Source organism: Zeugodacus cucurbitae, chromosome 6 (assembly GCF_028554725.1).
Source record: "Zeugodacus cucurbitae isolate PBARC_wt_2022May chromosome 6, idZeuCucr1.2, whole genome shotgun sequence".
Lineage (NCBI taxonomy): Eukaryota > Metazoa > Arthropoda > Insecta > Diptera > Tephritidae > Zeugodacus > Zeugodacus cucurbitae.
In genome coordinates, this window is record NC_071671.1 from 53,856,168 (window position 1) to 53,883,142 (window position 26,975).

Here is a 26,975-nt window from a genome sequence, read left to right on the forward strand (position 1 = left end):
TATGTTTGTGTGTCTGCAAATACATACATACATACATAACTAATATTCAATGGTATCCGCAAATATTACGAATATTAAGGGCTATAAGCCCCATATTTACTTAGCTTGGTTGTACTTGAAATATTTCATTTAAGACTCACTAAACACAAAAAAAAACATTGTCGTCGGCATTCTTTATCCGTAATTAGTTGACAGTACAAAAAACGGAAAACCAACGGCAAACATGGTTAACTCGATAGCGAACCCAAGTTGGTAAAGAAAATGTGGCAGCAGCGACTACAAGCGCAAGCCAGGCCATCACAATCAACGACAACAGCCAACCGCTAGTCGCCAGTCGCCACCGCCTTGATTGCCAAATGTGTGTTGCCCCCCAACTTGGTGGATTGTGGATAACGAGTGAACAAACGAACGAGGAATTTCACACACACACACACATATATATATACACTTATTATTTAAGTTGCTTGCTATTATGGGTTCTGCCACTGAGGTGGTGTAGTTGTTTTTGTTGCTGTATTTTTACTTTGCATGCTGTTGCTGTTGCTGCTGCTGCTGCTGCTCTACTCGCCGCGGTCGTCAGTGTACTTTTTGCGTAGTATTTTTATCGATCGAGTTAAACGTATGTATGTACATATGTATGTATGTATGTGTAGCCACACCACACCACACCACATTTATTATACTAGAAAAACCATGACAGCGCGAAAGCTAAAAAAATCGGTTGAAAAACCATAGCTTTTGAAATTATGTACAATCAATTTACACATAGTTCATCACGGCAAAGTCCACAAGAGTTAAGTAAAATCGTTAATGATTCAAAAGTGTGCCTTTCGTCACTTTGCGTTACATATGTACATGCACACACACATATATATTTATATACTTATACATACATATGATACAAATTTAATAATAAATTTGTACCTTCTATATACATATGCCTTTAATTATACAACTTTTAACACTTCGTTTTAATATTATTTTTTTTTTTTCACTTTTCTCCATTAATTTTCATTTTGCATTATGAAGTAGGTAAAAAATATATTTTACTTACTTTTGCTTCAATTGAAATGACGACAACGACTACAACGACGACGACGAGAACGAACGACTGAAAGCGACGACAACGACATACATGCGATGAAAACCACTATACTCTGTGGCTATGGCCAAAAAGAAAACTATTCAACTTCTCCTACTCGCGAGAATAGAGCACAAAGTGCGCGTGTGCGGAGCATAACTGAGTCAGTATAGCGGAATTGCCAGATGTTTTCAACTGATTTTCCAAAACAGGTAATTCGAAAGTAATTCAAAAATTCATATAAAGTAAAGTAATATAAATTCATATAAAAATTTTGAAACATATTTTGGAAGAAGCCACTCTTATACCATGTATTATACTATCTATGTTTTTTATGAATGCCCCTAAAAGCATGCTACTGCAATTTAAAAATTCTACGTTTGCGTTTACCGGAATTGTACTGAATTTATATCCTTAAGGATATGGCCACAGCAGCACCATATTTCTAAAATAATTACGGTATCATAATAAAGGTTATCAGAGTATATTTTTACTTTGCAGAATTAATATCACAAAAATTTGTGTTTCTTGCATATTAAATAATTAAAAAATTCAAACCAAAATTCAAAAACAAAACAAAACGTATGGCAACTCCACACTTTAACTAATCAAGCTCTTCTCAATGATTACTCATAAAATCCCCTTCAAAAAGAGCGAAAGTATGTACATATGAGAGCACATTTGCTGTGAGTAAGTCAACGATAAGATATTCGCAAATAAAATTACATTGCAAGTATGAATGATACTATTTCAAAGATACTATACCCCTCTCCAAATATCCATGAGCAATTGGCAGTATTGCGGTGATTCTTTTGCTTCTACAACATTCACATGAGTATGAAGTATGGAAAAATGCTCAATTCAATTCGTTCCAGGTCTAGCACATGCTCACAGCAAGGTCGCAACACTGCAACAGTGGCGGCAACTCTATAAGATACTATATTTAAATGCCATTTCTATGCACAATAAAATACAAACGCTTAAATGAACCTTATCATCAACGGGAATGAGATGTGAACGATAACAATACAAATTCAATAGCATTTTTAAACCACAACCACGTTGAATCACATACACCAAATTACAGAAAATGTATATGTCCAAAGACACAAAACTTCATACATACAAACAATATATCTATATATACATCGTTTATGTGTATGTGTATGAACGCACATACGAAAATTCCATCTGCAATATCAACAGATCACGTGCACTGACTGGCCAACATATACACAAGTGCAATAACTTTTCTATATACAAATTGACGTATGCGTATAAATATGTATGAGTAATTGTGGCAGCAGTCACATTGAAATAACGCAGCGGCAAGGGATTACTATAAAATATGCAACCGGCTTATTCATCCGCCTTCTGAATAATGCATTGCCCAACTGAACTGATGATACATCGACATCAAAGCCTATTCGAATACATATGTACATTTGCAGAGACGTTAAGACCGTTCAATTGTTAGTAATTACACTTCAATTGGTAAAGCTTGGAAATTATTAAACAAGTAATAATTTACGTTATATTTTTTCTTTTACATTTAAGCTAAAGTACACGTTTCCGAATATTGAAAGTTCTTATTATCAAATCATTTTCTAATATTCAACAAAATTATAAGCAAATGCATATTTAAAAATAAATCACTATTAGAATTGAATAAGTGTTAATTAGATTTATACACTTAATAAATATTTTGAATCAGCGTTTTTAATATACAAATATAATTAAAAAAGCAACAAAAAATTAAATTGTGATGTTTTCTGACGGAAAATGATCATCATCACTGTTTACGATCATATATTACACGATATATGTCGAGCTATGAACGATTGCCTTTAGAGACATAGGATAACTAAGCAACCCTGTTTTCCCCCAAATTTCACTGCAATATTGTTGTGATGTGACCACTCTGTGCCGAGTTGATTTAGCGCATTACGTCATCATGACTTAGCACCGCCAAATTCCGATTTTCCAGAAGTAAAAACTTCAGTTGCAAATTGACAGCTTGGTTTCATTTAAAAGGCAACGCATATTCAACTGAGCGCGGTTTACTTCTTTCTTACATTAGCAAAACCAACTGTGCTACAAGCTGCTTAATTTCTTAATAGTTGCAATTCTTTTCGAAGCAATTTATTTAATCATTATATTAATGACCTTTTTCTTATTATATTAACGGCATACCTGCCTGCTCCACCTGCTCAATTCCTTTTTACCTACACAACCGCACTTTTACACATTTTCAAAACATTTTATACACTTTCGTAAGCCGCATAATAAAGTTTTCTAACAATTCATTGCACATTCAATACATTGAATACTTACCACTTAATTTGCAAATTCACCAACAATTTAATTTACAATTTATTTCAATTTTCACAATTGCGACAGACAAACCGATTTTAGATTTCTTTTCCCACGCGTTGACGAATCGATGACAAATCTGAAGCAGGGATGGGAAAACGGGGTTGCAAAGTTCGGCAATAAAATTTAAAGGCTACACTTGTCACTTTTAATTTCAAATAAATTCGAAAATATACAGTATTATTAAAGTTTTAATTTCAAAATTAATACAATTAATAAAATAGTGGTTTTAATTTTATTGAAAATAATTAATAAATGTGTTTTTATGCTTAGCGCATAGCAAATTCCCACTACTTTTAATTGCTTCCCTAGTATATATAATCTATTACAATTGTAATTCTGAATTTACACATTTATCAAAACTATAACAACACAATTTTCATAATCATAATTTAGATAATAGTGATTTTCAATATAGTATTATAATACTAATAGTATACATATTCTCTTTCAAAGAATAATTGTTATACCATTTCCGAATTTAAACACCAGTGCGATTATCGAATTTGATTAAATTTTTTGAATATGTATTATTGATCATAAATTATTATTTATTAATATTTATAATTAAAATGAATTACGAAATTTAATTATTCGGAAATAATAAACAGATTTAATTTGATGAAATAATTATAAAATTTTCGATCATTATATTTTCCGATAATATTTGAAATATTTTATATATCGACGTTGAAGGAATTTATCGTGGTGTCGATATACGTTGAAGATTGTAAAAATAAAGTTCGATACAATTGAACCATTTTAAATACTGCACGTGTTGATTTCGCATTTAAAGTTTTAGCGTAAATCAAGAAGAAACTCAATAAGTTTACTAAAAATAAATTAATTAAAAATGCCACGTTCAAAGAGAGATAAGAAAAGTAAGTATATATTAATAAAATCTCTGAATTTGTATTGCATCTACAACTAATTTGTTATGCGTTTTACTTGAACAGTTTCGTTGACCAAGACTGATCGAAAGGGGCTACAATGGAAACAAAAAATTATTGAAGATATACGCCACTGTGTTGAGAAATACCCAAATATCTTCGTTTTTCAAGTTCAAAATATGCGCAACAATCTTTTGAAAGATCTGCGCCAAGAATGGAAATCAAACTCACGATTCTTCTTTGGCAAAAATCGCATAATGCAAATTGGTTTAGGACGCACCAAAGCCGAACAAATAGAGGTCGACCTCTACAAGGTAAATATTTATTTATTTCATTTGAATTCATAACTCTAATTGTGCCCTTTGTTCTTCACTATTTAGCTTTCGAAACGATTGACAGGACAAGTTGGTCTACTATTCACAGAAAAATCAAAGAAAGATGTGCTAGAGTGGGCTGACAAGTACTGGACCGTGGAATATGCTCGTAGTGGTTTTAAAGCAACAGAAACTGTTGTGTTACCGGCTGGGCCACTCGAGGAATTCGCACATTCCATCGAACCGCATTTACGATCACTTGGAATGCCAACAAAGCTTCAAAAGGGTGTTGTAACGTTGTATAATGATTACACCGTGTGCGAAGAGGGAAAAGTGTTGACACCGGAGCAAGCGAGAATATTGAAGCTAGTTGCGAAGCCAATGGCCAAATTTCAGTTAACAATGAAATGTTCTTGGACAAAGGAGGGTGGTTTTGAATTGCATGTAGAGGATGATATTAATGACGATGAGGATAAAACCGACAGTGGTCAAGGGGATGAAGTAGAGGACGAAGAAATGGAGCAAGATGAGTCGAACAATGAAGATGATGATGATGATGAAGAATAGTTTAATTGTAAATATAGATTTAAGTTTTTAGCTATTAATATATAAGATATATTAACTGAATATAAATATGTTGTTTGTATTTGATTAAGCCGACGAAACACTTCCGCTTCCACCTCCTCCACTTTTCTTTGTTGGTTTGTATGCAATGACATAACGCTGAGCCACTGGCAATGGATCAGCATATCCGTTTGTACAAGATGAGTCTTCAAATAGCACCAAATAATCCTCTGTTGCTGTCTGCGGCAAACGATGTATAATAGCTTTGTAAAAACATGTTGTTTGCGGATAAAGTGCCATGACTAATAATAATACAAATATCACTATTTTATAATTGTAAAGTATTGTTAAGTTTGGCTTACCAACTGTGTCTTTTGGAAACAGCGCATGGCCATCAGTTTCAGGATTAGCTCGCATCAAAGGCAGTGCTATAATCTTTCTCTTACTTAATACATGGCGGTCTTTTTGCTCCTCATCTATATCGATCACATCATACTTGTTTTGACGATGAAGGAATTGTACAACTTCTGCTAAAATCCAATTCTCATCGTCTTCTACACCTTTGACTAAAGCAGCTACATTGTCACCAACTTTCGCTATGTAATTGCTTTCAGCTGGTGTAGCGCCACATAAAGGCGGCACCTTTTCACCGGGCTTGCTTACAAAAAGTGGTAAGGTTTGTGCAGAAATCTGAACCATTTTCATAAGGGCTCCACGACGAATGGCTTCCTTATTACCAGCATTACGAGCGGCGACGCGACGTTCATTTCGTATATTTCGAATCTCTTGTATTTTCTCCAAAGCTCCGCGTATGGTTGCCTCTTCATGAGAAGCATCTTGTAGTCCAGTTTTGTATAATGCTTTCAACTTTTGTGGTGGAAAATTGGATTGTTGTGCTCGTAGTATACTATTCACATTCGCTTCAGAGCGCCTACGTTCCTCATCAATTTGATGAATGAGCCGCTGCAAATCTTTTAAACGGTCCTAAAGGAATATAATGAAGCATTTAATTGTGAGCATTCAATATGTGCTAGCATATCTACCTGAATTTGTAGAGCAGCATTTTCAGCTGTTAATGGCATATTTTGAGATTTCTGTATTAAATACTTGATTGTTATATGAATGTTGCAACTTTTCCTTTAGTCAATATATTTCAATTATCAATTTCGAATAAATAATATTAATTTAATTATAAACTTTGTTTTCAATTTTATTATAAATATAAACAAACAGTAAAAGATGAAAGTATTTTATCGATATATTCCTAGTATCTAAGTAAGAGAATATAGACATTAATTGTAGCGAAATTATAATAATAATTATATATTTTTTTTGTATATTACATTATTAAAAGTTTACAGTAATAAGGAAAATATTTTAAAAGTATTAAAACAAATATAGAAATATTTACGACGTGTGAAATTTCTAATAAATTGTAATATTTAAGGGTATATATCAAATCGTGGCAATGCATATATATATATAAGATATATTCTCATCAATATTATTAATCAATAAATGTTAAAATATTTTATAAATTTAATAACTTTATTGTAAATTGCTTTTATTAGTAATCGTTGTAATCTATCCTATGAAATCGATGGCAAGGGTGGTGCCACAACAATTTGACAGTTCCACGGCCCAGTGGTAATGCAACTTCACCTCTTGCAGATAGTTAGGCCACCGCAGCACAATTTTGTATAATTATTTTAGGATATTTTTATTAGATTTCGTGATAAAAGTTTATAAATTAAAGTATTTTCGACATGCGTTTAAGTTATACTAGAACTGGCTAAATAATATACATCGTTTTAAATCTATTGGATTAATTAATTGGTGTTAAATAATAGTGTATATGTGCGGAGGGAAATCAGCGGCAACAATAACAAGCGCGCGCTTTTCACTACGCTTTGAGTGATTTTATAGATGTGAACATCTGGCTGTAAACTGCTACAAATCTAAATATATACATAGTGAAAGAATTTTTTAGGATTGGTAAATAATTTAAACGAATGTGTATTTAGTAGTATATCTAACTTATTTTTAAAATGTAAATATAGTTAATAAAGTATATTGAATGTGTAATATAATGTATTGACTATCCTAACGAATGCAGTATATTGCTATAGAACTTTGTTGTAATTGGTGTAGAGTTAAAAATACTTTCATTACTGCAGGTTATTCCAAAAGCTGGGACAGGGAGTGCAATTTTTTGAACTATGAGCGCACAAAAACGCATCAAAATTAATAATAGCTATGAATCTGAACCGTCTAGTGGTGTAAGTTGATCTCTCCAATTTTCTTAATTCTCCACCTAGTTCCAGTATGGTTTCATTATTTATTATGCATGCTCTATTTTCACATAGTAACACATACATACATATTATTCTTAATATTTATATTTTTCCATTGCTTAACATATATTCATTATTATTTTAATTTTTACAGTCGTCTCTCAGCGAACAACTGGAGTACAATTCAGTTTATGACGCAAGTATGCATTTACCGTATATACTGAAACCACCATCATATGAAACTGAGGTTGTAATCCAAGCAGACGGCAATTACTTTATAGCAAGTCAAGAAAATAAAATTCCACTTATCTCAGCAATGTCCAATTCTTTGCCAGGCATATATGAAGAACCAACATCAACTAGAAGTAGTGAAACCGTTGCAAGTCGACCAATAAGCTTAGAGTCAGTATTTAAAGGCTTTACAGAAAGTCCTTACGGCAGACTGCAAAGAGAATTCTTTCCTAGCACTTCCGTCTCTTCACACTTGCCTGATTCATTTGAAAAGCCTGCACCCACAAAAGGCAACGTCGTTTTTTCAAGATTCTATGATATGATTGCCGAAGAAAATAGCTGTAATGCAGTTGACATTCAGTTGCAAAGCGAAAATATTCCTCACATGGAAATTGAGGAAGTTTCTCAAGAAAATGGCGTTGAATATTTACTTTCACTTAGCAAAGAATTGGAACCACTCGAAGAAAATCTTCAATCCAAGGCAGGAGTCGAACTAACTTTCAATGGCAGAATAAAAAGCCTCACACCACCAACAGCTGAAGAGAAAGCAGCTGTTATTGAAATACAAAGTGAACTGAATCAGTCATTTATACTAAAAAAATATAGTAATGAAAAGTCGCCAGACTTATTTGGTGATGACGAAGATGATGAAAATGAAGATGACGTGGACACAAGTAAATATGAAGATCGTTTTGCAGCTGAAGAGTTAATTGAGTTTGTTGGGACAACTGAAAATGATGCCGATGATGAAGTAGCAACAGAGATTATGGTAGATGAAAACCAAGTTGAAATCGCTTCGCCAGTGGCCATTGCAATTGACAACGTAAATAATGTTGAAATCAGTGTAGAGGAATCTGTGGACACAAGTATAAATAAATCGCTAAACTACCCAACTGAGTCCAGTTTCGCTGAAGAGCAAACATGTGATTTGGACTCACAACAGCCCGCTCAGCTACGTACAGATAATTATAGTTTATACCGTGAGAACTGTCGTCGCGAAAAAGAACTCTTACGCCGCATACGAAAATGTTTGGCTGGTATACCGCCACCGCCATCTGTGACTATACCACAGTTGGACATGTTTAGCGCAGTGATAAGCCGAAAACAAGACATATTTGATTTTACTGCCGATATTAACTCCACTAGTAGTTTAGGTACTTGCAGTTCCTCAAACACCTGTACCAGTCTCTTCAAACCAACACATCCGATTGATGAGACGAAAGAGATGGGTTGGCGGCAAGTGCTCAGCGTTAGGCAACATGGTCTTAGGTATTTATTACAAGTGACTTCAATTAAATGTAAATTTATTTCTTATTTATTTTACAGTTTTAACCTGTGCAAAGCATCTGAAAATAATGAATATTTGGGCCTGTCGGTAATTGAACGTTTTATTGGTGCCGAAACGGCGTCGTCATATCGTAATTCACCATCCAGCGCGAAAAAGCGTAATGCACGGATGAAGTGAGTGCATTTTAAAATAGTTGCAACTTTTAAAAAATAAAAATAAAAAAAATTATTTTTATTTTTTTTTAACAATTTTTATATTTATTATTATTATTTTTTTTTTTTAATTTTCATGTTTATTATTTTTTTTTCTTACAGATTGCTCACACAATCACCTGGTAATCGTCTAAGTCACTTGGCTAGACGTCGTGCTACCTTTTCTTCAGCGCAATTGGCCACTCAGAAATCAAATAGTTTGCGTGGTCCACAAATATTGGTGGATGTGCAAAAGTAAGTGAAATAAACTTTATATCATTGTGACTCTTTGATTTGATACAAACATTACACTCTCTCTGTAGGAAGAATAAAAATCGCCGTAAAAATACACCCAAGCGCATGACTCCAGGCAGCAAAAAGAAAAGTAAGTTCAATGTTGAGATCAACAATTAATTTATAATTTAATTTTCGTTTTTATTTTTTATTAAATTAGCACGCAAAACGCCTTCATCGTCGGCACGTAAGCGCCTCTTCCGTTGTGATCTCATTAAACCCGGTCCATCACGTGAATCTTCCAAACGTGCATTGTTCCAAAGCCCAGCCAAGCAAATGGAACACAAACAGCCCGTCCAAAGGCTCATGCCCAGCATTAAGCCCGAAATAGCAAATCGTGTTGAGAAATCGAAGCGTGCACTCTTCTCACCTGATAAACAAACAGAAAACCCAAATAGCCACAGTCAAATTTTTAATTCCGCACAGCAGAGTCGTTTGAATACACAACAATTCGATTCGATATTTAAGCGCAAACGTTCAGCTGTCGACGACGACGACGACTCTGCCGATTTACCATCACAAAGTAGTAAACTGTTTCGCGGTGGCGCTGAGAATCTAACGCCACGTGCATTAAAAATTAAAAGTCAAAGCTTTTGTATTGGGGCTGGTTCCTCATCAACACTGTCTGCTGCCACTTTGAATTCGGGTCTGACTTGCATCGCTGGTGTTGAGTCTAACAATTTAATGTCGTGTAAAAGTTCCGGACTCGGCAGTAGTGGCACTTTGTTTGGCAGCGTGAGTGCTTTATCATCCGGTTCAACCGTCACAAATGTCTCTGGTAAAATACAACGTTCACACTCGGAAATGGTTGCACAAACGAGCAGTTTAACAGAGAATCAACGGAAGGTACACCCCGACAATATTTATATGGTAAACATTTATTTTATTTTTAAATACTGTTTGTGTTGGTAGAAACTTTTGTGGGCCGTGTCGCAAGCGTTGCAAGAGAAGAAAATCACAATGAAACATGAAAGCTTCAAACAGTATGCAGCAGTATTGGCTAGAGTTGTGCGGCGTATCTTTCAGGAATTTTTTCAAAAGAGCAGCACAAGCAACAGTGAAACGTTGTTGCGGTAAGTTTGTGTGTTTGCAAAACATATTAAATTATTTTTAATTTTTTTTTAATTCGTATGACAAAAGTTTGGCGAAGCGCTATGTACACTATGTGATAGGCGGTCGCTCCGCAGACGACATTTATCTGCATGCGAAAGCAAAGATTGCACGCGAGCGCAATGAATCCAGTGGACGCCTTAGTGGTTATATTGGACCAGAGGAGTATCGTCGTCTGAGAGACTCACAAAAACAACAACAACTACTTGATGGACAAAATAACTCACTCAGTCAAAGCACAATTTCAAACCGCTCTGCCTCCATATCGAACCTATTTTCGCAAGACAAATCAATGGACTCATTCTGTATGACGAGTAGTTACGAGACAATACCCGCCTCCAATGCAACCGTATCAACTTTTACCTCACAATCGCAATCACAACTTATGGAAACGAATCTAACAAAACAGTCTTCACACAAGAAACTGCCCATCCAACCGAATGCCGCGCTGCAGAATAGCTCTTCGAAGAATAATATGTGTGGCTTGGCTTTGCGTGAAAATGTCAATTTCGAGTTCGAACAACGTCGTTCGACACAAAAGAATTTCACCGGCAAAGATCAGCGTAATGTCAGCCCGTATGCAAATGGTAATAATAATTATTACAACAACAACAACAATAGCCTACCACCAGCAACAGTCTTGTGTTCAACCGCTATGGGAAAATCGCAATTGCAAACGAAGCTTATGTCCACGGAAACCAGTTTGTTACATCCAGCCTCAACAAAAGTGAAACGTCAGATAAGTTTCGATAATTAATACAATTCTTGTTTTACAGTTACTCTGCCTCATGGTGCTGCTCACCAACCTCATTAATAACTGTACAACGAACACACTTAGTTAAATTAAATTGTGGTCTTTTGTGGAATATCTAACGAATGCTGCCACTGTTAGTGTTTTTAGTGGTAATTTTCAATAGCTTAGACAGTCGTGAAATATTAATTAGTTATAAGTAATAATTATAGTAGAATTTGCAATGTTTCTATATAATATTTCTATGCTTGTAAAGAAAAGGACACAGCAAAGAGTTCATGATGATTTCACATAAAACTAAATATTTCGTTTATACTTTCGTTAAAATGCCGTGTTAGGAAAAGGCAAACTACATATGTACATATGTATGCAAGGATATAAATAAATATGCTTGGTGTTGCGGTAGGTGTGATTGATTTCTATACAAAATAGATACATATGTATGTATGTAGGTCTTAAAAGCGGCAAGTAAATGCTTCACGCCATTTAAAAAATGGTTTGGCGGCATAATTGTGTTTTTGTTTCTAATGCATACAAACTTAGGAAATTACTTATATACTTAAGACTTTCCATGCGCTGGATATTTTCCAAAGCGGCCCAGTTTACACGCATAAACGAAAGTGAATAAAGACTTTTTAATTGAAATAAGCTGAGTTTTACTGATAAAATTAACGTGTAATGTAAAATAGCCGTGAAAATGGTAGCGAGTTGGCAACTACTCGCCGTTGTTCGCATTTTTATACTCTCGCAACAAAGTTGCTTAAGAGAGTTTTATAGTTTTGTTCAAATAATGGTTGTTTGTATGTCAAAACTAAACGAATTATATATCAAAATGATCCGGACGACGAGACGAGTTAACCGAATGTCCGTCCTTCCGTCTGTCCGTGTCAAGCGATAACCTGAGTAAAAATTTAGATATCTTAATGAAACACATATATGGTACACATATTCCTTGGCACAATGAGAAGGTTGGTATTGCAAGTGGGAATGGGAATAGGAACATTGCGACGCACACAAAATGGCGATAGACGAAAACATATAAATGCCATAAAAAAAGTTATAAAAGTAAAATTTTACACAAGAGACACACTAGGGAGAAGTATATTTGAATGTAATTTTTTTGGAAAGTGATCGTGGCCCCGCCTCCTATTAAGTTCTCCCATTCCCATTAAGTCCCAAATACCTAATATTGCATTTTATGTCATATATATCGGTTGATATGTGAGATATATCAGCAAAATTTAGTGAATTTAATCTAATCTTGGATAGAATGTAGCTAGGTGGCAAAAATAGTTGAAATCGGTCCAGGAATTACACCAGTCCCCATATGCTATACATAATGATTTTCGTTATTCTAATGCACTTTAAGCCGAAGTTGTGGATCAAATTGTGTGTTATATTAATAAAATTAAATAAATAAATTCCGAGAGTATGAAATGTTCGGCTACAACCGAACTTATCCTTTCCTTACTGTTTTTTTTTCAGTTATATCAAAAGTATGGTAATAGTGGTCAGTAAATCTATTTTCTTTTCATTTAATATTCATAAATGTATGTGATTAATGAAGTTGAGTGTTCATAAATTTGTCTAAATAAAACATTTTACGCGCTAAAACATATGTATATGCATTATATACTAAAAATTAAAGTTACAGAAAATTCTTTGTTAACATTTGCTTGTCATACTTCCCGCATGTCGGCACGTCCTCTTCCATAAATTACAAATTTACGCTTAAAAAGTAATACGCATGCAAATGTTGTTGTTGGCAAATAAAGAGCGTGCGTATATAACAACTATAATTATACGCAAATAAAATCTACTTTCGCCAATACTGTGCTAATTTATGTATCTGTTCAACCAATGCTGGCATAACCGCGGTAATCGAGACATCGAGTAGTGCTTGTAAATGCTGCACCGCCTCCTCATCCGTGAGTCCTAGCTGCAAGTTTTCCTCCACCTTTTTCACCGCCTTGTCCGGTTCGAGCGCTATATCCGGCACTGAGGCGTCCACCATCAATGAAAATAGATTCAGCATAACATTGGCGTGACGCCGCAAATGCAAATATGCCGTATAGCATTGTTTACGAAATTCATGATGATGATCCGAGCTAACGCCACCCATGGCCTCCACCATTTCTTTGCTGAGTTTCATGGGCGGTGGCATGGGTTTCGGATCACGTCCCAGTATGTAACCGAAATCGATGTGGAACAACTTGCCGTTGGTTGTGAGCAGCAAGTTGTCCAAGTGGCGATCGCCAACACCTAAAAAGAAAAAAATTAAAAAAAAAAAATAAAATATATTAGAGAAATATTAAATAAAGTTATAATGCATATAATGCCTTACCTAGTAGATATGTTATCACACAATATCCCGCACAGCTCTTTATATATGTATCCATAGTCTCTGCCGCAATGCCATAGGGTCCATTTTCGCAGGGATTATGCTTACGGAAAAAGTTATGTATACTGCCTTCGCGCGCCAAAACATCGGCTACGGTAAACGAATCGATATACTGTAGCAGGCCATGTTTCGAACTGGTGGCCAGCACCTTGTAGGGTGTTAATTTCAGATCGAGATTCTCACGTCGCAATAATTTATCCATTAAGGTTATCATTTGTAGAATTAGTTGATCTTGACGTAGATCATCGCCATGTTTAAAAATCGCCACATATTCGTGTTTGCCGATAGTTGTGACGAAGGTGAGTCTGCAAAAAGAAACAAAGATTGTAAGTGAAGTAAACAAATTAAAATTTACTACAGTATCACTCACTTGGCGGGCATTAGTGCACTTTTGAAAAGTGATGTCTTCGAGGGTACAATTTTCGTTATGTAAATCTCTGGATCCAAAGGAAATGGGCGCGGATCGAAGCCAGTAAAGTTGATTTTGAACGTATCCGTTTCGGTTAAGAGTTTCTGGAACTTTTCAGTTTTTTTATTGCGATTTCCCGGTTCCTTGGCCACCATTTTGACCAGCTTAACCAATTCATCGACTAAAATCTGCTGTTTCTTTAAGTTATGCCAAATATTACGCAGTTGGAAATTGCCTGGCGAATAAGATAAGAATTTATATATTAAAATTTATTAACGGAATATAAGCTCTACACCAACAATGTTGCATAAGCAGCCACACCAAACTTCAACTTACCCGTTTCCAGCACTTTCAGAAAGATACGCAACACCATCACATACATATCATGCACACGCTCATCCTGCTTACGCAAAGACGCATGATCTTCCACCTCTATGGACAAATACCAGTAAAGGTAATTCGCGAGTGTGGGATTCTTGCAGGCGCGTTGTATCAGGAATGTACAGAGATCACCGGCATCATTTTTCAGTGCACCCGTTGTATTGCTTTCACTAGTCAGCGTATTAAGACCAACAGACGAACCAGAAACGACCGAAGTAGTATTTACATAGATATTATCGCCATCACCAGCACCACCAACAGCAGCGGCTATAACTGACGAAGTTGTCGAAATGGAAATTGGTGGTGTGTCCGCTGCTGATGCTGTTGCTCCTGCTTTTGTGCTTGTTATCGCAATTGGCGTTGCCGTTGTTGTTGTTGTTGTGCGTGATGCAGACATTTCTGGTTGTACATTGCGCTGTAGAACAGATGCCACAATGCCGCGCTGTGGTCCACCACTACTTGCTGCAATCACTGACGAAGCACCACTAAGCGAATCACTGCAAATCGAACTGGAATCTAAGATGGTGGATGTGCCATCTAATGAACGCACAACATCATGATCGGGAAATAGACGTTTATGTAAATCGACAATATCATTGAAATTCTCATATTTCAAAGCCTGTACAAGTTGCAGCAGATATAGTAGTAAATCTTCATCGGGCGCTTGTGCCAAACGACTGATGGCATAACGACGCACTTCGGGGTGTGTAAAAACGGGACTAAGTAACTCTAAGGCATCCTCCACATCCATCGGTTCCCATTTGGACATTAATGAGAGCGCTTGCATGACTTCGTGTTGTGTCTCCCAGTTGATGCATTTGAGGAATTTCGTTAACGCCTTGCGATGTGAACATAAATAAAAACGGAACTTCCACAAAAGATCCTGTTCTTCACTGCTGAGAACACATGTTGGTGGATAACGATACACAATGGTGTGCAATTGATTGCGTATGACAGCAGTGGGCTTTGCATCGCGATCGGAAATACGAGAACGTTCGGAACGTGCCAGACGGTGGTGTTTGCGCTCGACGAGATTCTCCTTGAAAAGTGAAATAAACATTTTATTTATAGCAGCGTATTAACTCAGAATGATCGCTTTGGATTACCCAGCAAGCACAGAGCCACGATTTAAACTTTAAATGCCATTTATTTAAGTTAAATTTTGTATGCAAATGCAATAGAAATTTTTGCAGACGCAAACGTAGATAAGCAAAAAGCTTTAGAATACTACATGGCTGTTCAAATGTTAATTTTAATTTCAAGTATTTTAGCTTTAAATGCAACAGTTTCGCGGACAATTTATAATTTGATGTCTACTTATACAGCAATCAGCTTTAACTATGATAAGAAAGACTACACTTTGCAATTGACTCGAGAAACACAAAACACACAAACAAAAAACAGAAATATGTGGCGAAATATTATGACGATTGCGTGCGCTTATTCAAGTTAGCATAAATAATTTGCGAAAATGAAGAAAATCGATTTCACTAGCCTTGTGAGGGGGGAAATAAAAATTTTTGAAAAACGTGCGCTATTGTTTGTCTTCATTTAAACCACAATTTCACATACAGTTTATACTCTTTTATAGCACATCAAAGCTTGACCGCAAATAAGATACGTTTCTAGGCTAAAAGAGCTTAAGAGACAGCTCTTATAGAATAATAACGCACTTTTTAACGACATTGAAGCAGTCAGTTGTGTTAATTTTTAAAGACGGCACGACAGACTGAGCTTAAGGGTTGTTTAAATAACATTTCGTCAGCTTGAAAAAAAGTGATGCAACATACCTGTAATATATCTGAATCCGGCACGGTTACTAATTTTGGTTTTGTCAGTATTTTATGGCTTTTATCTCCTTCTGGTTCGAAGTAAACAATGGAATACTAGAGCGAAAATCGTAAGTAAGTGTGAGTAAATTAAGTAAAATGCATGCTACGCCCGACTTACATTATAATACTCTTGGAATACGGCCGTTGGAAACTCTATCATTAGATACATGTAATCTGACATGCGTTTCTCCCGTTCATTAATTACTTCTATCTCACGGAATGTCAATCGATCTAACCAATCGACTTTATGCATCTGACCATTGCGATGTTTCTTTGCCAGTTTACCTAAACGTTGCATTTGAGATTTGGACGACTCCTTTCCCTTGCCTGGGGTTTTCGATGGGTAACTGCCATCACCTTCTACACCCAACCACACACGCAAATCGAACATACCTTGGCGGAACAAACCATTTTTGCCGAACAAAGAAATTGCTGTGCCACCTATTACTGTAGTTTTGCCAGCACCTGCACAGTCGAGTATTGTTAGCACTAACATAGCTGTACGTGGTAAGTCCGAAAATTGTAATGGCAGTGTCACCCATTCATTCCAGCTCCAACGTTTGCTGAATGCTTTGTAAGAGGTGGTTACAGGCAAGCAATATGGTCGATTTTTGTTGAACACTTGTAAACGTATTTGGAAAGCGGGACATTCTTCCGAGTAGAGGCCAGAAAAGCGCAGAATAGGATCTTCTAGCAGTTTTTCAAAATCTGGCTGGCGTTTTTTGCCTTCTAATGTACCACTTTAGTGAAAAATAAAATAAAATTGTTGTTGTATCCGCCCTTCACAATTTCAAGTAGAAATGATATGCGTACTTACACTTTGATTTGCACTTGTTCATGTAATGAAGAACTATAAATGTAACGAAAATGGTCGTCTGGTAGTTGATTCATAGTTGGAGGAGTTTGTTAAACAATAAAATTTATGTTATTTGCATCTGCGATGCAGTAAAAAATCGCAGCTACTTTTGTGTTTTTCACAATATCAATACCAGCTGTTCAATTATTTGAAAGTGATACCAGACGTTGTTTTTAAAAACTAAGGCTAAAACGCATTTCACAGAATTGCATTTCAGATTTACGTACATTGATTTTTTCATATCAGTTACAAACCACATATACGATATTAATGTTCAAAATTATATTTATATAAATATAAAATTACTCATAAACATATCAAAATATACAAAGTCGGTGTATTTAGTCATGAAATTTGCTGTTTGAAATGAAAAGAATCATCTAATAAATCGATTGAAAATATCTGAAACAATAATCGATATTTGTCGAAAATATTGCCATCCATTGCAGTATATTAATTATTTTTGTTTACAGCGCCAGATTTGCGATACTTTTATTAATTTGCCGAGTTTAATATTATCATTATTAAATATGTCAGGACAATATCCGAGTGGTTACAATAGTCCACTTGGTGGACACCGTGGACAGTTTAATCCTCAACAGCAACCACAACAATCTCCGCAAATGATGAATACAATGAATCAAATGGGCCCCGGTGGAATGGGTCAGAACGCAATGGTTGGCGCTGGAGCTGGTGGACAAATAGGTGTTGGCGGTGGCCCGATGATGCCAATGGGAGGATATCATCCACAACAACAGCAACAGTTGCCAAGTGGTATGGGTATGAGTGGACCAGGAAATATTATGAATACGCCAATGCAAATGCAGCAGCAACAACAACAGCAGCAGCAAATGCAACAACATGTGCAAATGGTACAAGGTGGTGGTCCGGTAGGTGTTGGCATGATGGGCGTTGGTGGCGGTGGACAAGGGATCGGTGTTGGCGCTGTAGGAAATATAATGCAGCACGCTCAACAACAACAGCATATGGCCACTGGCATGTCAATGAATGTACAACAGCAACAGCAGCAGCAACAACAACAACAACAAGGACAAATGCCACATGGTAGTACAGCCGGAATGATGCATACGCAACAGCCTACGACACAGATTGCCGCTGCAACTGGTAGCAATATGTTGGCAATATCACAACCGAACCCACACAAGGAAATAAACATTGTTTCCCTATCTCGATTGGGGCAGGAAACTGTCCAAGACATTACTTCACGGTTTCAAGAGATATTTACAGCACTTAAAATAATTCAGCCAACAGGAAATCGAGATAACAGTACAGAGAAAAAGGTACAGGAATATTTTCGAACAATACGACTATTATTTAAACGCGTACGTATTATATATGAAAAATGTAATGATGGCTATCCACATGGCATGGATTATACAAATGTCGAGAGTTTGATAACTTATAAAGAGGAACAACCCGATCATCGTAATGAACCTGCACAATGTGATGAATATCGAAAAGCGTTGCAAGAGAACCAGGAACTTATTGAGACAGTTCGTTTAAAAAATCGTCAATTACGCGAAGTAATTGATCGTACTCGTATAATTATTTGGGAAATCAATACTATGTTAGCAATGAGACGTTCTTAGTATTAGTGCTTATTTTCAATACATTTATTAAACAAAAATCAAACATTTAAATATCTTACAACATACAATTTGCATTATAATCTAACTGCTTAGTTTCAATACTTTAGGATCGATCATTTCGGTAAACTTAATATTCATAAATCGAGTTTCAAACGAATCATCTACACTGTATTTATATTTTTGAGGAATGACAGCATTTTCGAGACTATCATCTGTAATTAAGTAAATATTTATATACATGAAAAACTGTCTTTGGAAATAATTTGAAAACTAAACTTGGATACTTACTTATTATAGCAAGCTTTAAAGCTTTAGTGCGTTTATTGATGTGTTCGCATCTGCAGGCTATGAATTGTGATTCGTCAATTTTAGCGCCAGAAACACGACGATTAAACTGTAGAAAAAAGGGAAATAATAAAAATAAATAATTAATGTATGTATGGCTTATATAAAGTAAACCTGCCTTAAAAATGATCACATCTCCCAATTCGGGTGTTCCGGTCAGTGGTATACAAAAAGATAGCATTTCATCGATGTTCATTGTGCTTATGCTATTATTTAAAGTTTCGGATAGTTTATCAATACGACTTGTCGCCAGAGATTGGTGTTGGTCATCAGCATCACTTAAATCAATTACGACTTCATCATCGTCATCCAAGTCTATAACTGAACTTTCATGCATTAACAATGATCTATTAGACATTTCTGAAATATTTGCAAAGTTCGATTCTGTCACATCCGTTTGTTTCATCTTGTCATTGGTGGAAACAATTTCTTCTTGTACTGCTTCATCTAAATTGCATTCCAAGTTGGAAAGCTCAACTTGTGAGTGGTTCGTTACATTATTTTCTTTGCCAGCTTTTGAGTTTTTACTCTTACTCGTTATAGTTACTTCCTCCTCTTCTATTTGACTCTCGCATTTCGAATGTTCGTTAATTTTGCCTGTTTGTTTTTCATTTTCTATATCTGAGGTCGTATCATTCATGCAATTGCTATCATTCAAACCATTGGTGATATTGTCTGCATTTTTTGTCCTTTCTTCCCGAGTAGAACTCGATTTGCCTTCAATTTTCTTAACGATCTCATTCTTTGGAGATGCAAAATTATCTTCATTTTCTGTTACATTCCCGATTCCATCCTCTGTTTCACTCTCCTGATCGCCTGTAGCATTGGAAATTCTTGGTAAAACATTTTCGTCCAACTGACTTTCTGATTCGTTCAGAGCCGGCGCGTTGTTCAAACTATCGGTATTTGCTGGTTGCAGCAGTATATTTTCTTGTATTTTTATGATTGATTTACGATGTTCACTATTATTGTTAATATATTTTAAAGGAAAAACCAATGTTTTCTCAAACTCTGCATCGTTTAATTTACATCTAAATAATACTTTTGTTGTATTAGATTTCCCTTTAGTTATGGACTTATTGATGGATTTGTTTTGTTGTTCTTTGGTTGTAGTTTCAACGAGTGTGGATTCTTCAAAGTATATATGCGATGATTTATTTGAAGATTTAGAATGGTTGAGGAAAGTTGAAGAAGGTACTTCCGGCCGCAACGTTACTAAAAAAAATCATTTTATTAGAAGCACTTTACATTTACTTAATTTAAAAAGAAAAATATCGATGGTACCTACCTGTTTGTTCAGCTATTTCTTGGTCGAAATCCATAGGTAGAATGGAGTTTTCTTTATGAGGCCTTTTATGTTTACGTTTACTAACTGATTTCTCTTCCGAATCATTGAATGTTATACTCTGTTTGTTCACATTATTAGAAAAGGATCTTACACTATCGCATATGGACTCCTTTGCGACACTTTTATTGTGTTGCAAATCTTCACTTGCTTTCAAAATGCTAACTTGTTCATTAGTACTTGTAATTTCTTGTGATTCATTCGAAATCGGCTCTACTGTATTTACAGGTGAATGATCTACTTCTCTTGGAATGCGTTTTGATTTTTTCGTCTTATTGGGGGTAGAGCTTCCTAGTACATCCGTTGGCAATGTATGATATTTCCTCTTTTTTACTAAATTCTTCTCAACCGATTCTTCCACATTAATAGGATTTGCTGGGGTTTCGAGTTTCAATTGCCTTGAGCGTCGGCGAGATTCCTCGAGAGCATGTTTCGGTATGAAAGCCCTAAAAATAATAATTTATAATACTTAATAGCTTCAAACAAATTTAGTTCCGCTCACTTAAGGGATTCCGTAAATTCCACAACTTCGATAGATTCTTGAGGAGGTATAAAAAGATTATCTGTAGTAAGAAACCGGACCGGCCGCACATCAAATATTTCTTCCACTCGACGTTGTAAATACTCCACATTTTTCCATTGCGGATCGACAAGTATTATAACGTATTTCCTTTCGTCTTCAAAAAATATCGAAAGATCAATCTTAACAGGAAACTTTTTCATTTTTAACATAAATAACAAACAAATGATAATAACAATTTATGATCACAAAAATATGCGAATACGCGCCCGAGTTCGCCTTTGCGTTGTTAAAACATTCATTCACAATAGAGCAACGGTATGACAAAAATTGTTATTACTTTAAATTTAAATTTTTTTTTAATTATTAATATTTTAAAAGCTTTTTTCGCAACAAAAACGTAGAATAAATCTTATATCGAAAGAAACTTGTAAAATACAACTATTGGAACTTTTTTTTTAATGTCTGCACATTCGCCTTTATTTCGCCTTGACTGTAGATCATGTATGTTGTTGCTTTATTTGAAAAAATATATGTGTGATTCCTACAACAATTATATACGTAAATTATTGGGTGATTCTGTTTTTATTTAAATTAGTATTCAATCGAATATCTTATTTTTCTTGTTATATTGAGATATAGAAAACATTACTGATTTATTGCTGAGTATAAACAACAATATCTTTAGAGAATTTTTATTTCGACACCTAAAAAAAGGAGGATCGCTCAGAAACTTTCATATTAGCGCCAAAGCGTTGTTGTTGTAATTTTAACCATAAATGGTAGACTCTGAAATAGTGGCCTTTTGTATCTGAATTCTACTCCATACGATTTTTTAAACTGAAGCTTTTTTATTAAATAAAAAGTCGTTTAATTTTTGAACACACCTCGTATATATTCTTAAGCATACGTTTATGGTTAATATAAAAGTGAATTTATTTTTAAATACATTAATACCATTTGTGCGTATCGTTTGCATTATATTGCGCTTGGTTCCCTCTATAGTCAGTAGGTTTTTTTTTTTAATATGTGATTAGAGGTTGAACTTACATCTATTTTATTATTATCCGACATTAGATAATAAATAATTGCATTATGAGATAAAGCTTAATTACGGCGCTTTGTATTTAAGCAATATGCGCATATCTTATAGATAGTATAGTAAAATGGATTTGTGACCATTTAACTTTGCAGTTTCACTGTTTAATTGCATATTCAATATATGTGCTTGCATTTTAAGTTATACATATCAATTTTTTTAATTTTATTGTTCAACAGTGACGAAAGTATTATCTTTGGTCTTGGGTTGTGAAATAAGTTTACTAAATTATTTCATATGTTTATTTTACATATTAAATTGAGCTATACTAAATGGAAACTGATTGGTTTATATATACATTGGCACATTATTTATACTTATTATACGTGCAAGTTTCTATAAATCTAATAGCGAACATAAATGTTTTGTTAAATTTATCTAATATAAAAAAGAATTTTTTTTGTATATGTATATCCTTACTTTGGCTTTTACATATTCTTAATATATATTACTAATAGGTCTGAACTAAATTATTAGTTAACATTCTTAACATTTCTTAAAATAATTTAAATGAATAATTGAACCATTAACTTAGTGTAGAATAATTTGCATGTTCAACAAAAATGCTATTCTATACTTTCTTCATATAAATTAGTGAGTTTGTGATTAACTATGAAAGACTAACTCTCGTCTAACACTTAAATAATCATGAAGTTTTGGTGGAATCGGCAGCTTTGCGATTTCTTCCGCTGCAACATGTTGTTGTATTACGCGTCGACACAAGTCTTGCAATTGTGGCATTTTGAAATAACGACTTAGTGGATACTTCAGTATAACCGGGCAAGGTGGTTGCAACTCATTTTGAACTTTCACGAAGCATACAAAATTGTCATTAGTACAACGATACAATATATCGTCTATCATTTCTACTATGGATTCATATTGTAGTTCCTCAAAGTGCCAATAACCATCATGATACTCTAAACGATAGTGAAAGGTCACGTTCACAATGCGAAAGCTAAGCGTAAACTGACAACCACGTGTCTCCGAGTCGCGTACCAGAAATGAACCGGTGGGTTTGTCACTCAACTGTTTTTGTGCATCTAGTCGTGATATCTCGCCCCAGTACCACACTTGGCTGTTGTAATATAAATTTTTAATACACATTAATATATATACAAGAAAAAATAAAATATTGCATGAATTAATTCACTTTATATTACCTTAACATTTGTGAGCTTGCAGTATACATTATACGGTTAGGGCTTTCTTCATTTTCTAACCACTTCTTCGCAATAAATCGTTTATAACCAATAGTAAATGGTATAATTTCTTCCTCTTCAACATTTGTATAAAGCGCACGTTGCTGTGGTTCATGAATAGGTGAATGAGTTGAGAATTCATCGGTAGCGTTTATTGTGCCTGAAGCACAGGCGACACCACAATCAGATTTACCACTTTCATCCTGTCGATTTCGCAAAGAAGAAAATCTTAAGCCCATTTTCTTTCGCAGTCTTTGAAAAACATTCTTTCCCTCTTTGCGCTTCCTCCCGGTAACACTAGTAACATTCATGGAATTGGCATCATTCACAGCTGTATTATTCCGTGTGCACGTCACTTGCTCAGGTTCATTGTTGTTATTTTGTATTTGTGGAACGTGTCTAGATGTTGATGGTATATCAGCCAATGACATCTGGGATGAAGATTTTTTTCGCCTTGTTAGTGATTGGAACCAGTTGCGCTTCTCTTTCATTGTCGATGTGGGAGTTGTAGCATTGGATGCGTTAGGACTAGTGGCAGGAGCATCTCCACCGCCCTCATTTGGCGGCTGCTCACAATCGACATTTTTTATGCAAATGCGCTCATTCATTATGACTGTAAAATTCTGGTTTTATTTCATACACATCAAATTAAGATAAGATATATTAAGATCAAAAACAACAATATATCTCATGGAATAACTCACCTATGCTGCAAGCATTATAATGTTGTCTATATCTTTTGTGATATGCGGTTTACTTGAACGGGTATGACATCATGTCGCTCGTATAATTCTGTCATTGAAGATTAAAATGAGTATTGTGTTTTTATTGAACTGTTTTTTATAACTAATACTAAAAGAGAAAAAGTATAAAATCAAACAGATAAGAAATTGCAAAGAATGAATTCTTGAGAAATTACTGTTTTTGTTTGACTTTCTCTCTTCTGCAACTGTCAATGGTAATTATTACTCAAGTCAACTCTAGTAGTAAATAACCAGTGTTGCATTTCCACTTCACCAAAGTAAACAATTCAAATTTAGTATTTTTTTTTTTTTGTAATAACGTCTATATATTATATATTACGGGAAAATTTTTTTAAATTGTTTTTAAATATGAAAAAAAAAAAAATTATCTTTAACAGCTTGTCCTTAATTTATTTTTTTAGTTCTAACCAAGTTTTTTATTCTTCTTAAAAGTAGTACGTTTGCTGTCAGAACATATAAACATACATATTAAATTATAATTAAATAAAATCATAAATATACACCATATGTTTTAATATATATATTTTCTAACGAGAATGATTTATATAAAATTAAACGTTTTTATGGATAAGTGTACATACGAATTTATAAATATTTGTATTTTAATAATGTAGTACAATATTCATAGCAATAATTATTAGAATATTTAATGCAAACTATTTTCTTAATTCACTTCATTTTCATCAGAGGCATAGTCCTCTTCAACTCTCGATTTTTTTATATACTCTGTTAGTTCTTCCTCATCATTATACTCATTTACTTTGTACGCCCGAAAATTACCTATTTTGTTGCCATCTATATAATGGTAATCAAAAAAACACTTGTTGCACACATAGGCTGGATCGTGTAGTTGACGATCACTTTTTGTTACAATGAAGGTACACTGACGTGTGCCACACATGTTGCAAACACGATTATTATAACATCCAAATGAACAGAGTCGAGGATACATTTGGCGCTGCACGCATGTCCCTCCAGGTTTCAGTACTTCAATCTGGGAGAAGACAAAAACATGTTCGCAGTTGCCGTGATGTTGATATAATTGTGGGAAACCTATACTAACGGTTAAATCTAAGAAACGAGTTGTTTCCATTTGTGCCACATCAAAGTTTAAATCCTTCAGACCAATCGCCTTCTTAGCCCAATTTCGGATAACTTCTGAATAATCAGGATTATCGGGATTGCGCTGGTCATTGTAAAAAGTATTGTTTATGAAAAAATAAGCTGGATCCGTTGTCTTCACTGGCAATTCAGCTGTTGGGTTATCGCTAACATCGAAAAACCGTTTCTTTTTACAGACACAAGAAATTTTGTCACGCAAATCACTAAGATAATTTGACCCCAGACACTCGAACTCCTCGGCAAATACTGGTTTTTCTAAACTTTTACTGGTGTGTACAACACGTGCAGGTCTATAAATGCGTATCTTAATAAGTATATCATTGTAAAAGTCACAGGAATCATATTTTTCATTTTGCAGCGTACGAGGGAGTGGCACCATGGCATATGTTTCTCGTGAACGTTTAAACGGATTTCGATTTTGACTGTTATTGTTCTTACCCTTAACCAGCTCATTGTATGACTTTAAGTTCGTGTCATCCACAATTATTGGAATACGCGCAGAATTTGTAACGCCTGGTTCATATTTAATAATATTTACGTCATTTTCTTGGTCTAATTTATCTAACGAACACTCTGCAACAATCTCGCTAAAACGCTGCTCATTTTCTGATAAATTCATAGCATTTTGTATATCACATTCAGTTTTTGGTATCACCATTGATTCAAGAACCGTTTTCCAATCCTCTAAAAACTTTCGAAGAATCAACGGTGGACGCATCTCCTGACCTAGTATTTCCTCCATTGTGGCTTAAATATTAAATATTGTTTTACTGAAAAGACAATGAGAATTGTGTTAAAAATTAAACACTGCTTGATTGTATATTCTTGTTAATAAGAATTATTTTAATTTTTTTCAATATATACAAATGCATTAACTGTTATCATCACATGATTGGAACTGTTTTATAGCATCTTCATATGATATTTTAATTCGTAGTTTATCATCCTCAGACTGAATTTTATGCTGCTCTTGCTCAATGTCATCACTTTTTTCTGGAGACATATTTGTGACAATAGTATTCGACGCATTACTGACTGTTTCATCGCATTTAGGTTCAACGAATATACGTTCAAAATTTATAATTTTATTGGTTTTAGCAAAGTATTTATATTTCTGCCGACAGCTCGTTTCGAATAGAGGATCTGACGGCGCAGCGTCTGAATCTTTTTCAAAGAAAACGCATGTACCCATTGGATAGTCATATGTACCTGTTAATATTCGTGTTAAGGATTTATATGTATTTATATAGTGGTATTTAATTACCTTTAAAGATATTTCCATTCACTTCAGCGATTGGGTCCTTTTCAAGTCCTATGATTTTAACAGCTATATTCTCATCTAGATCAAGTGCGCCAAGTTGATTTTTGAAATCAGCGAAAATTAAAAATTCTTCTTCCTCATAGTCGGACTCTTCGTCAATATTCATTGTAATTACAACGTAATTATTATAATAATTGTTATTTTAGTCACAATTCGTAGTAAACAATTATTTGTCGACAGCTGATGTTTTTGGCGGTGCGTTAATTTTGCGGTGCTGTATGTCAGTAGATGCCAGAGATATGCAAATATGCAACATACATATGGAAAAGTATATTGACTTAAATGAACTTTATTCTATTTCTAATTGTTTCATTTTCACGTAAACATTAATAATATTTCAAAAATTAGACAAAATATATAATACTTTTCTGCTAGTATTAACTTTTG

At 34.7% G+C, this 26,975-nt stretch overlaps 9 protein-coding genes across 18 annotated transcripts in view; 3 read left to right on the forward strand and 6 right to left on the reverse strand.

Moving 5' to 3' along the window:
* Positions 1-3,576, reverse strand: part of LOC105212580 (14-3-3 protein zeta) — a 45,667-nt gene extending 42,091 nt beyond the window's left edge. The window contains exon 1 of one of the 3 annotated variants that reach the window (XM_029040392.2): positions 3,416-3,576. The gene's annotated coding sequence lies outside the window, so the exon portion shown is untranslated. Of the gene's footprint in view, positions 1-1,054; positions 1,214-3,415 lie in introns of those variants that run through there. The other 2 variants (XM_011184630.3, XM_011184629.3) reach the window with 2 other exon arrangements.
* A 600-nt stretch (positions 3,577-4,176) lies between these two features.
* LOC105212579 (mRNA turnover protein 4 homolog) lies at positions 4,177-5,291 on the forward strand. Its single transcript, XM_011184628.3, has 3 exons — positions 4,177-4,335; positions 4,411-4,658; positions 4,725-5,291. The coding sequence occupies exons 1-3, from the start codon at positions 4,308-4,310 to the stop codon at positions 5,223-5,225; spliced, it is 777 nt and encodes a 258-aa protein (XP_011182930.2). The 5' UTR covers positions 4,177-4,307; the 3' UTR covers positions 5,226-5,291.
* Positions 4,967-6,470, reverse strand: LOC105212578 (SAGA-associated factor 29). Its single transcript, XM_011184627.3, has 3 exons — positions 6,266-6,470; positions 5,585-6,206; positions 4,967-5,524 (listed from the first exon to the last, which is right to left on the reverse strand). The coding sequence occupies exons 1-3, from the start codon at positions 6,302-6,304 to the stop codon at positions 5,310-5,312; spliced, it is 876 nt and encodes a 291-aa protein (XP_011182929.1). The 5' UTR covers positions 6,305-6,470; the 3' UTR covers positions 4,967-5,309.
* A 381-nt stretch (positions 6,471-6,851) lies between these two features.
* Positions 6,852-11,599, forward strand: LOC105212577 (uncharacterized). Its single transcript, XM_011184625.3, has 9 exons — positions 6,852-7,217; positions 7,400-7,501; positions 7,671-9,016; positions 9,074-9,208; positions 9,350-9,481; positions 9,550-9,611; positions 9,681-10,366; positions 10,433-10,593; positions 10,661-11,599. The coding sequence occupies exons 2-9, from the start codon at positions 7,442-7,444 to the stop codon at positions 11,385-11,387; spliced, it is 3,309 nt and encodes a 1,102-aa protein (XP_011182927.2). The 5' UTR covers positions 6,852-7,217; positions 7,400-7,441; the 3' UTR covers positions 11,388-11,599.
* Positions 11,600-12,878: 1,279 nt separating this feature from the next.
* Positions 12,879-17,415, reverse strand: LOC105212576 (phosphatidylinositol 3-kinase catalytic subunit type 3). The gene is made up of 7 exons (XM_011184624.3): positions 17,222-17,415; positions 16,523-17,144; positions 16,363-16,458; positions 14,528-15,611; positions 14,153-14,426; positions 13,726-14,087; positions 12,879-13,643 (listed from the first exon to the last, which is right to left on the reverse strand). Exons 1-7 carry the CDS (start codon positions 17,293-17,295, stop codon positions 13,198-13,200), a joined length of 2,958 nt encoding a protein of 985 aa, XP_011182926.1. The 5' UTR covers positions 17,296-17,415; the 3' UTR covers positions 12,879-13,197.
* A 265-nt stretch (positions 17,416-17,680) lies between these two features.
* Positions 17,681-19,507, forward strand: LOC105212562 (mediator of RNA polymerase II transcription subunit 30). Its single transcript, XM_011184594.3, has one exon. It carries the CDS (start codon positions 17,791-17,793, stop codon positions 18,868-18,870), a length of 1,080 nt encoding a protein of 359 aa, XP_011182896.2. The 5' UTR covers positions 17,681-17,790; the 3' UTR covers positions 18,871-19,507.
* Positions 18,871-21,392, reverse strand: LOC105212563 (coilin). The gene is made up of 5 exons (XM_011184596.3): positions 21,063-21,392; positions 20,504-21,006; positions 19,334-20,430; positions 19,159-19,264; positions 18,871-19,082 (listed from the first exon to the last, which is right to left on the reverse strand). The coding sequence occupies exons 1-5, from the start codon at positions 21,290-21,292 to the stop codon at positions 18,952-18,954; spliced, it is 2,067 nt and encodes a 688-aa protein (XP_011182898.2). The 5' UTR covers positions 21,293-21,392; the 3' UTR covers positions 18,871-18,951.
* Positions 21,393-21,949: 557 nt separating this feature from the next.
* Socs6_2 (Suppressor of cytokine signaling 6) lies at positions 21,950-24,333 on the reverse strand. Of its 3 annotated transcripts, XM_054234834.1 has the most exons (4): positions 24,301-24,333; positions 24,086-24,173; positions 23,343-24,004; positions 21,950-23,257 (listed from the first exon to the last, which is right to left on the reverse strand). In XM_054234834.1, exons 3-4 carry the CDS (start codon positions 23,987-23,989, stop codon positions 22,786-22,788), a joined length of 1,119 nt encoding a protein of 372 aa, XP_054090809.1. In that variant the 5' UTR covers positions 23,990-24,004; positions 24,086-24,173; positions 24,301-24,333; the 3' UTR covers positions 21,950-22,785. The 3 variants fall into 3 exon arrangements, with proteins under 3 accessions (XP_054090809.1, XP_011182901.1, XP_011182900.1); XM_011184599.3 differs by lacking the exon at positions 24,301-24,333 and having other exon boundaries at positions 23,343-23,994; positions 24,086-24,294; XM_011184598.3 differs by lacking the exon at positions 24,301-24,333 and having other exon boundaries at positions 24,086-24,294.
* Positions 24,334-24,525: 192 nt separating this feature from the next.
* LOC105212565 (snRNA-activating protein complex subunit 3) lies at positions 24,526-26,914 on the reverse strand. Of its 6 annotated transcripts, none has more exons than XM_054234830.1 (3): positions 26,532-26,672; positions 25,209-26,037; positions 24,526-25,139 (listed from the first exon to the last, which is right to left on the reverse strand). In XM_054234830.1, the coding sequence occupies exons 2-3, from the start codon at positions 26,007-26,009 to the stop codon at positions 24,810-24,812; spliced, it is 1,131 nt and encodes a 376-aa protein (XP_054090805.1). In that variant the 5' UTR covers positions 26,010-26,037; positions 26,532-26,672; the 3' UTR covers positions 24,526-24,809. The 6 variants fall into 6 exon arrangements, with proteins under 6 accessions (XP_054090805.1, XP_011182904.2, XP_011182903.2 ...); XM_054234831.1 differs by lacking the exon at positions 24,526-25,139 and adding an exon at positions 26,144-26,476 and having other exon boundaries at positions 25,803-26,037; positions 26,532-26,914; XM_054234832.1 differs by lacking the exon at positions 24,526-25,139 and adding an exon at positions 26,132-26,476 and having other exon boundaries at positions 25,899-26,037; positions 26,532-26,914.
* Positions 26,915-26,975: the final 61 nt, after the last annotated feature.

Coding starts and splice junctions, on each gene's coding strand:
- Socs6_2 (XM_054234834.1), bottom strand. CDS start 23,989: ATGAATGAGCGCATTTGCATAAAAAATGTCGATTGTGAGCAGCCGCCA. Junction 23,258..23,342: donor GCAAGCTCACAAATGTTAAG/GTAATATAAAGT, acceptor ATATTACAACAG/CCAAGTGTGGTACTGGGGCG.
- LOC105212577 (XM_011184625.3), top strand. CDS start 7,442: ATGAGCGCACAAAAACGCATCAAAATTAATAATAGCTATGAATCTGAA. Junction 9,017..9,073: donor GTTAGGCAACATGGTCTTAG/GTATTTATTACA, acceptor TTTATTTTACAG/TTTTAACCTGTGCAAAGCAT. Junction 10,367..10,432: donor TAACAGAGAATCAACGGAAG/GTACACCCCGAC, acceptor TTGTGTTGGTAG/AAACTTTTGTGGGCCGTGTC.
- LOC105212579 (XM_011184628.3), top strand. CDS start 4,308: ATGCCACGTTCAAAGAGAGATAAGAAAA. Junction 4,336..4,410: donor TTCAAAGAGAGATAAGAAAA/GTAAGTATATAT, acceptor TTACTTGAACAG/TTTCGTTGACCAAGACTGAT. Junction 4,659..4,724: donor TAGAGGTCGACCTCTACAAG/GTAAATATTTAT, acceptor TTCACTATTTAG/CTTTCGAAACGATTGACAGG.
- LOC105212578 (XM_011184627.3), bottom strand. CDS start 6,304: ATGCCATTAACAGCTGAAAATGCTGCTCTACAAATTCAG. Junction 6,207..6,265: donor ATGCTGCTCTACAAATTCAG/GTAGATATGCTA, acceptor ATATTCCTTTAG/GACCGTTTAAAAGATTTGCA. Junction 5,525..5,584: donor GTTTCCAAAAGACACAGTTG/GTAAGCCAAACT, acceptor TATTATTATTAG/TCATGGCACTTTATCCGCAA.
- LOC105212576 (XM_011184624.3), bottom strand. CDS start 17,295: ATGAATCAACTACCAGACGACCATTTTCGTTACATTTATAGTTCTTCA. Junction 15,612..16,362: donor CGGATTCAGATATATTACAG/GTATGTTGCATC, acceptor TCACTTTTCAAG/GAGAATCTCGTCGAGCGCAA. Junction 13,644..13,725: donor TGTGATAACATATCTACTAG/GTAAGGCATTAT, acceptor TTTTCTTTTTAG/GTGTTGGCGATCGCCACTTG.
- LOC105212562 (XM_011184594.3), top strand. CDS start 17,791: ATGTCAGGACAATATCCGAGTGGTTACAATAGTCCACTTGGTGGACAC.
- LOC105212565 (XM_011184602.3), bottom strand. CDS start 26,009: ATGGAGGAAATACTAGGTCAGGAGATGCGTCCACCGTTGATTCTTCGA.
- LOC105212563 (XM_011184596.3), bottom strand. CDS start 21,292: ATGTTAAAAATGAAAAAGTTTCCTGTTAAGATTGATCTTTCGATATTT. Junction 21,007..21,062: donor GAATTTACGGAATCCCTTAA/GTGAGCGGAACT, acceptor TATTATTTTTAG/GGCTTTCATACCGAAACATG. Junction 20,431..20,503: donor AGAAATAGCTGAACAAACAG/GTAGGTACCATC, acceptor GATTTTTTTTAG/TAACGTTGCGGCCGGAAGTA.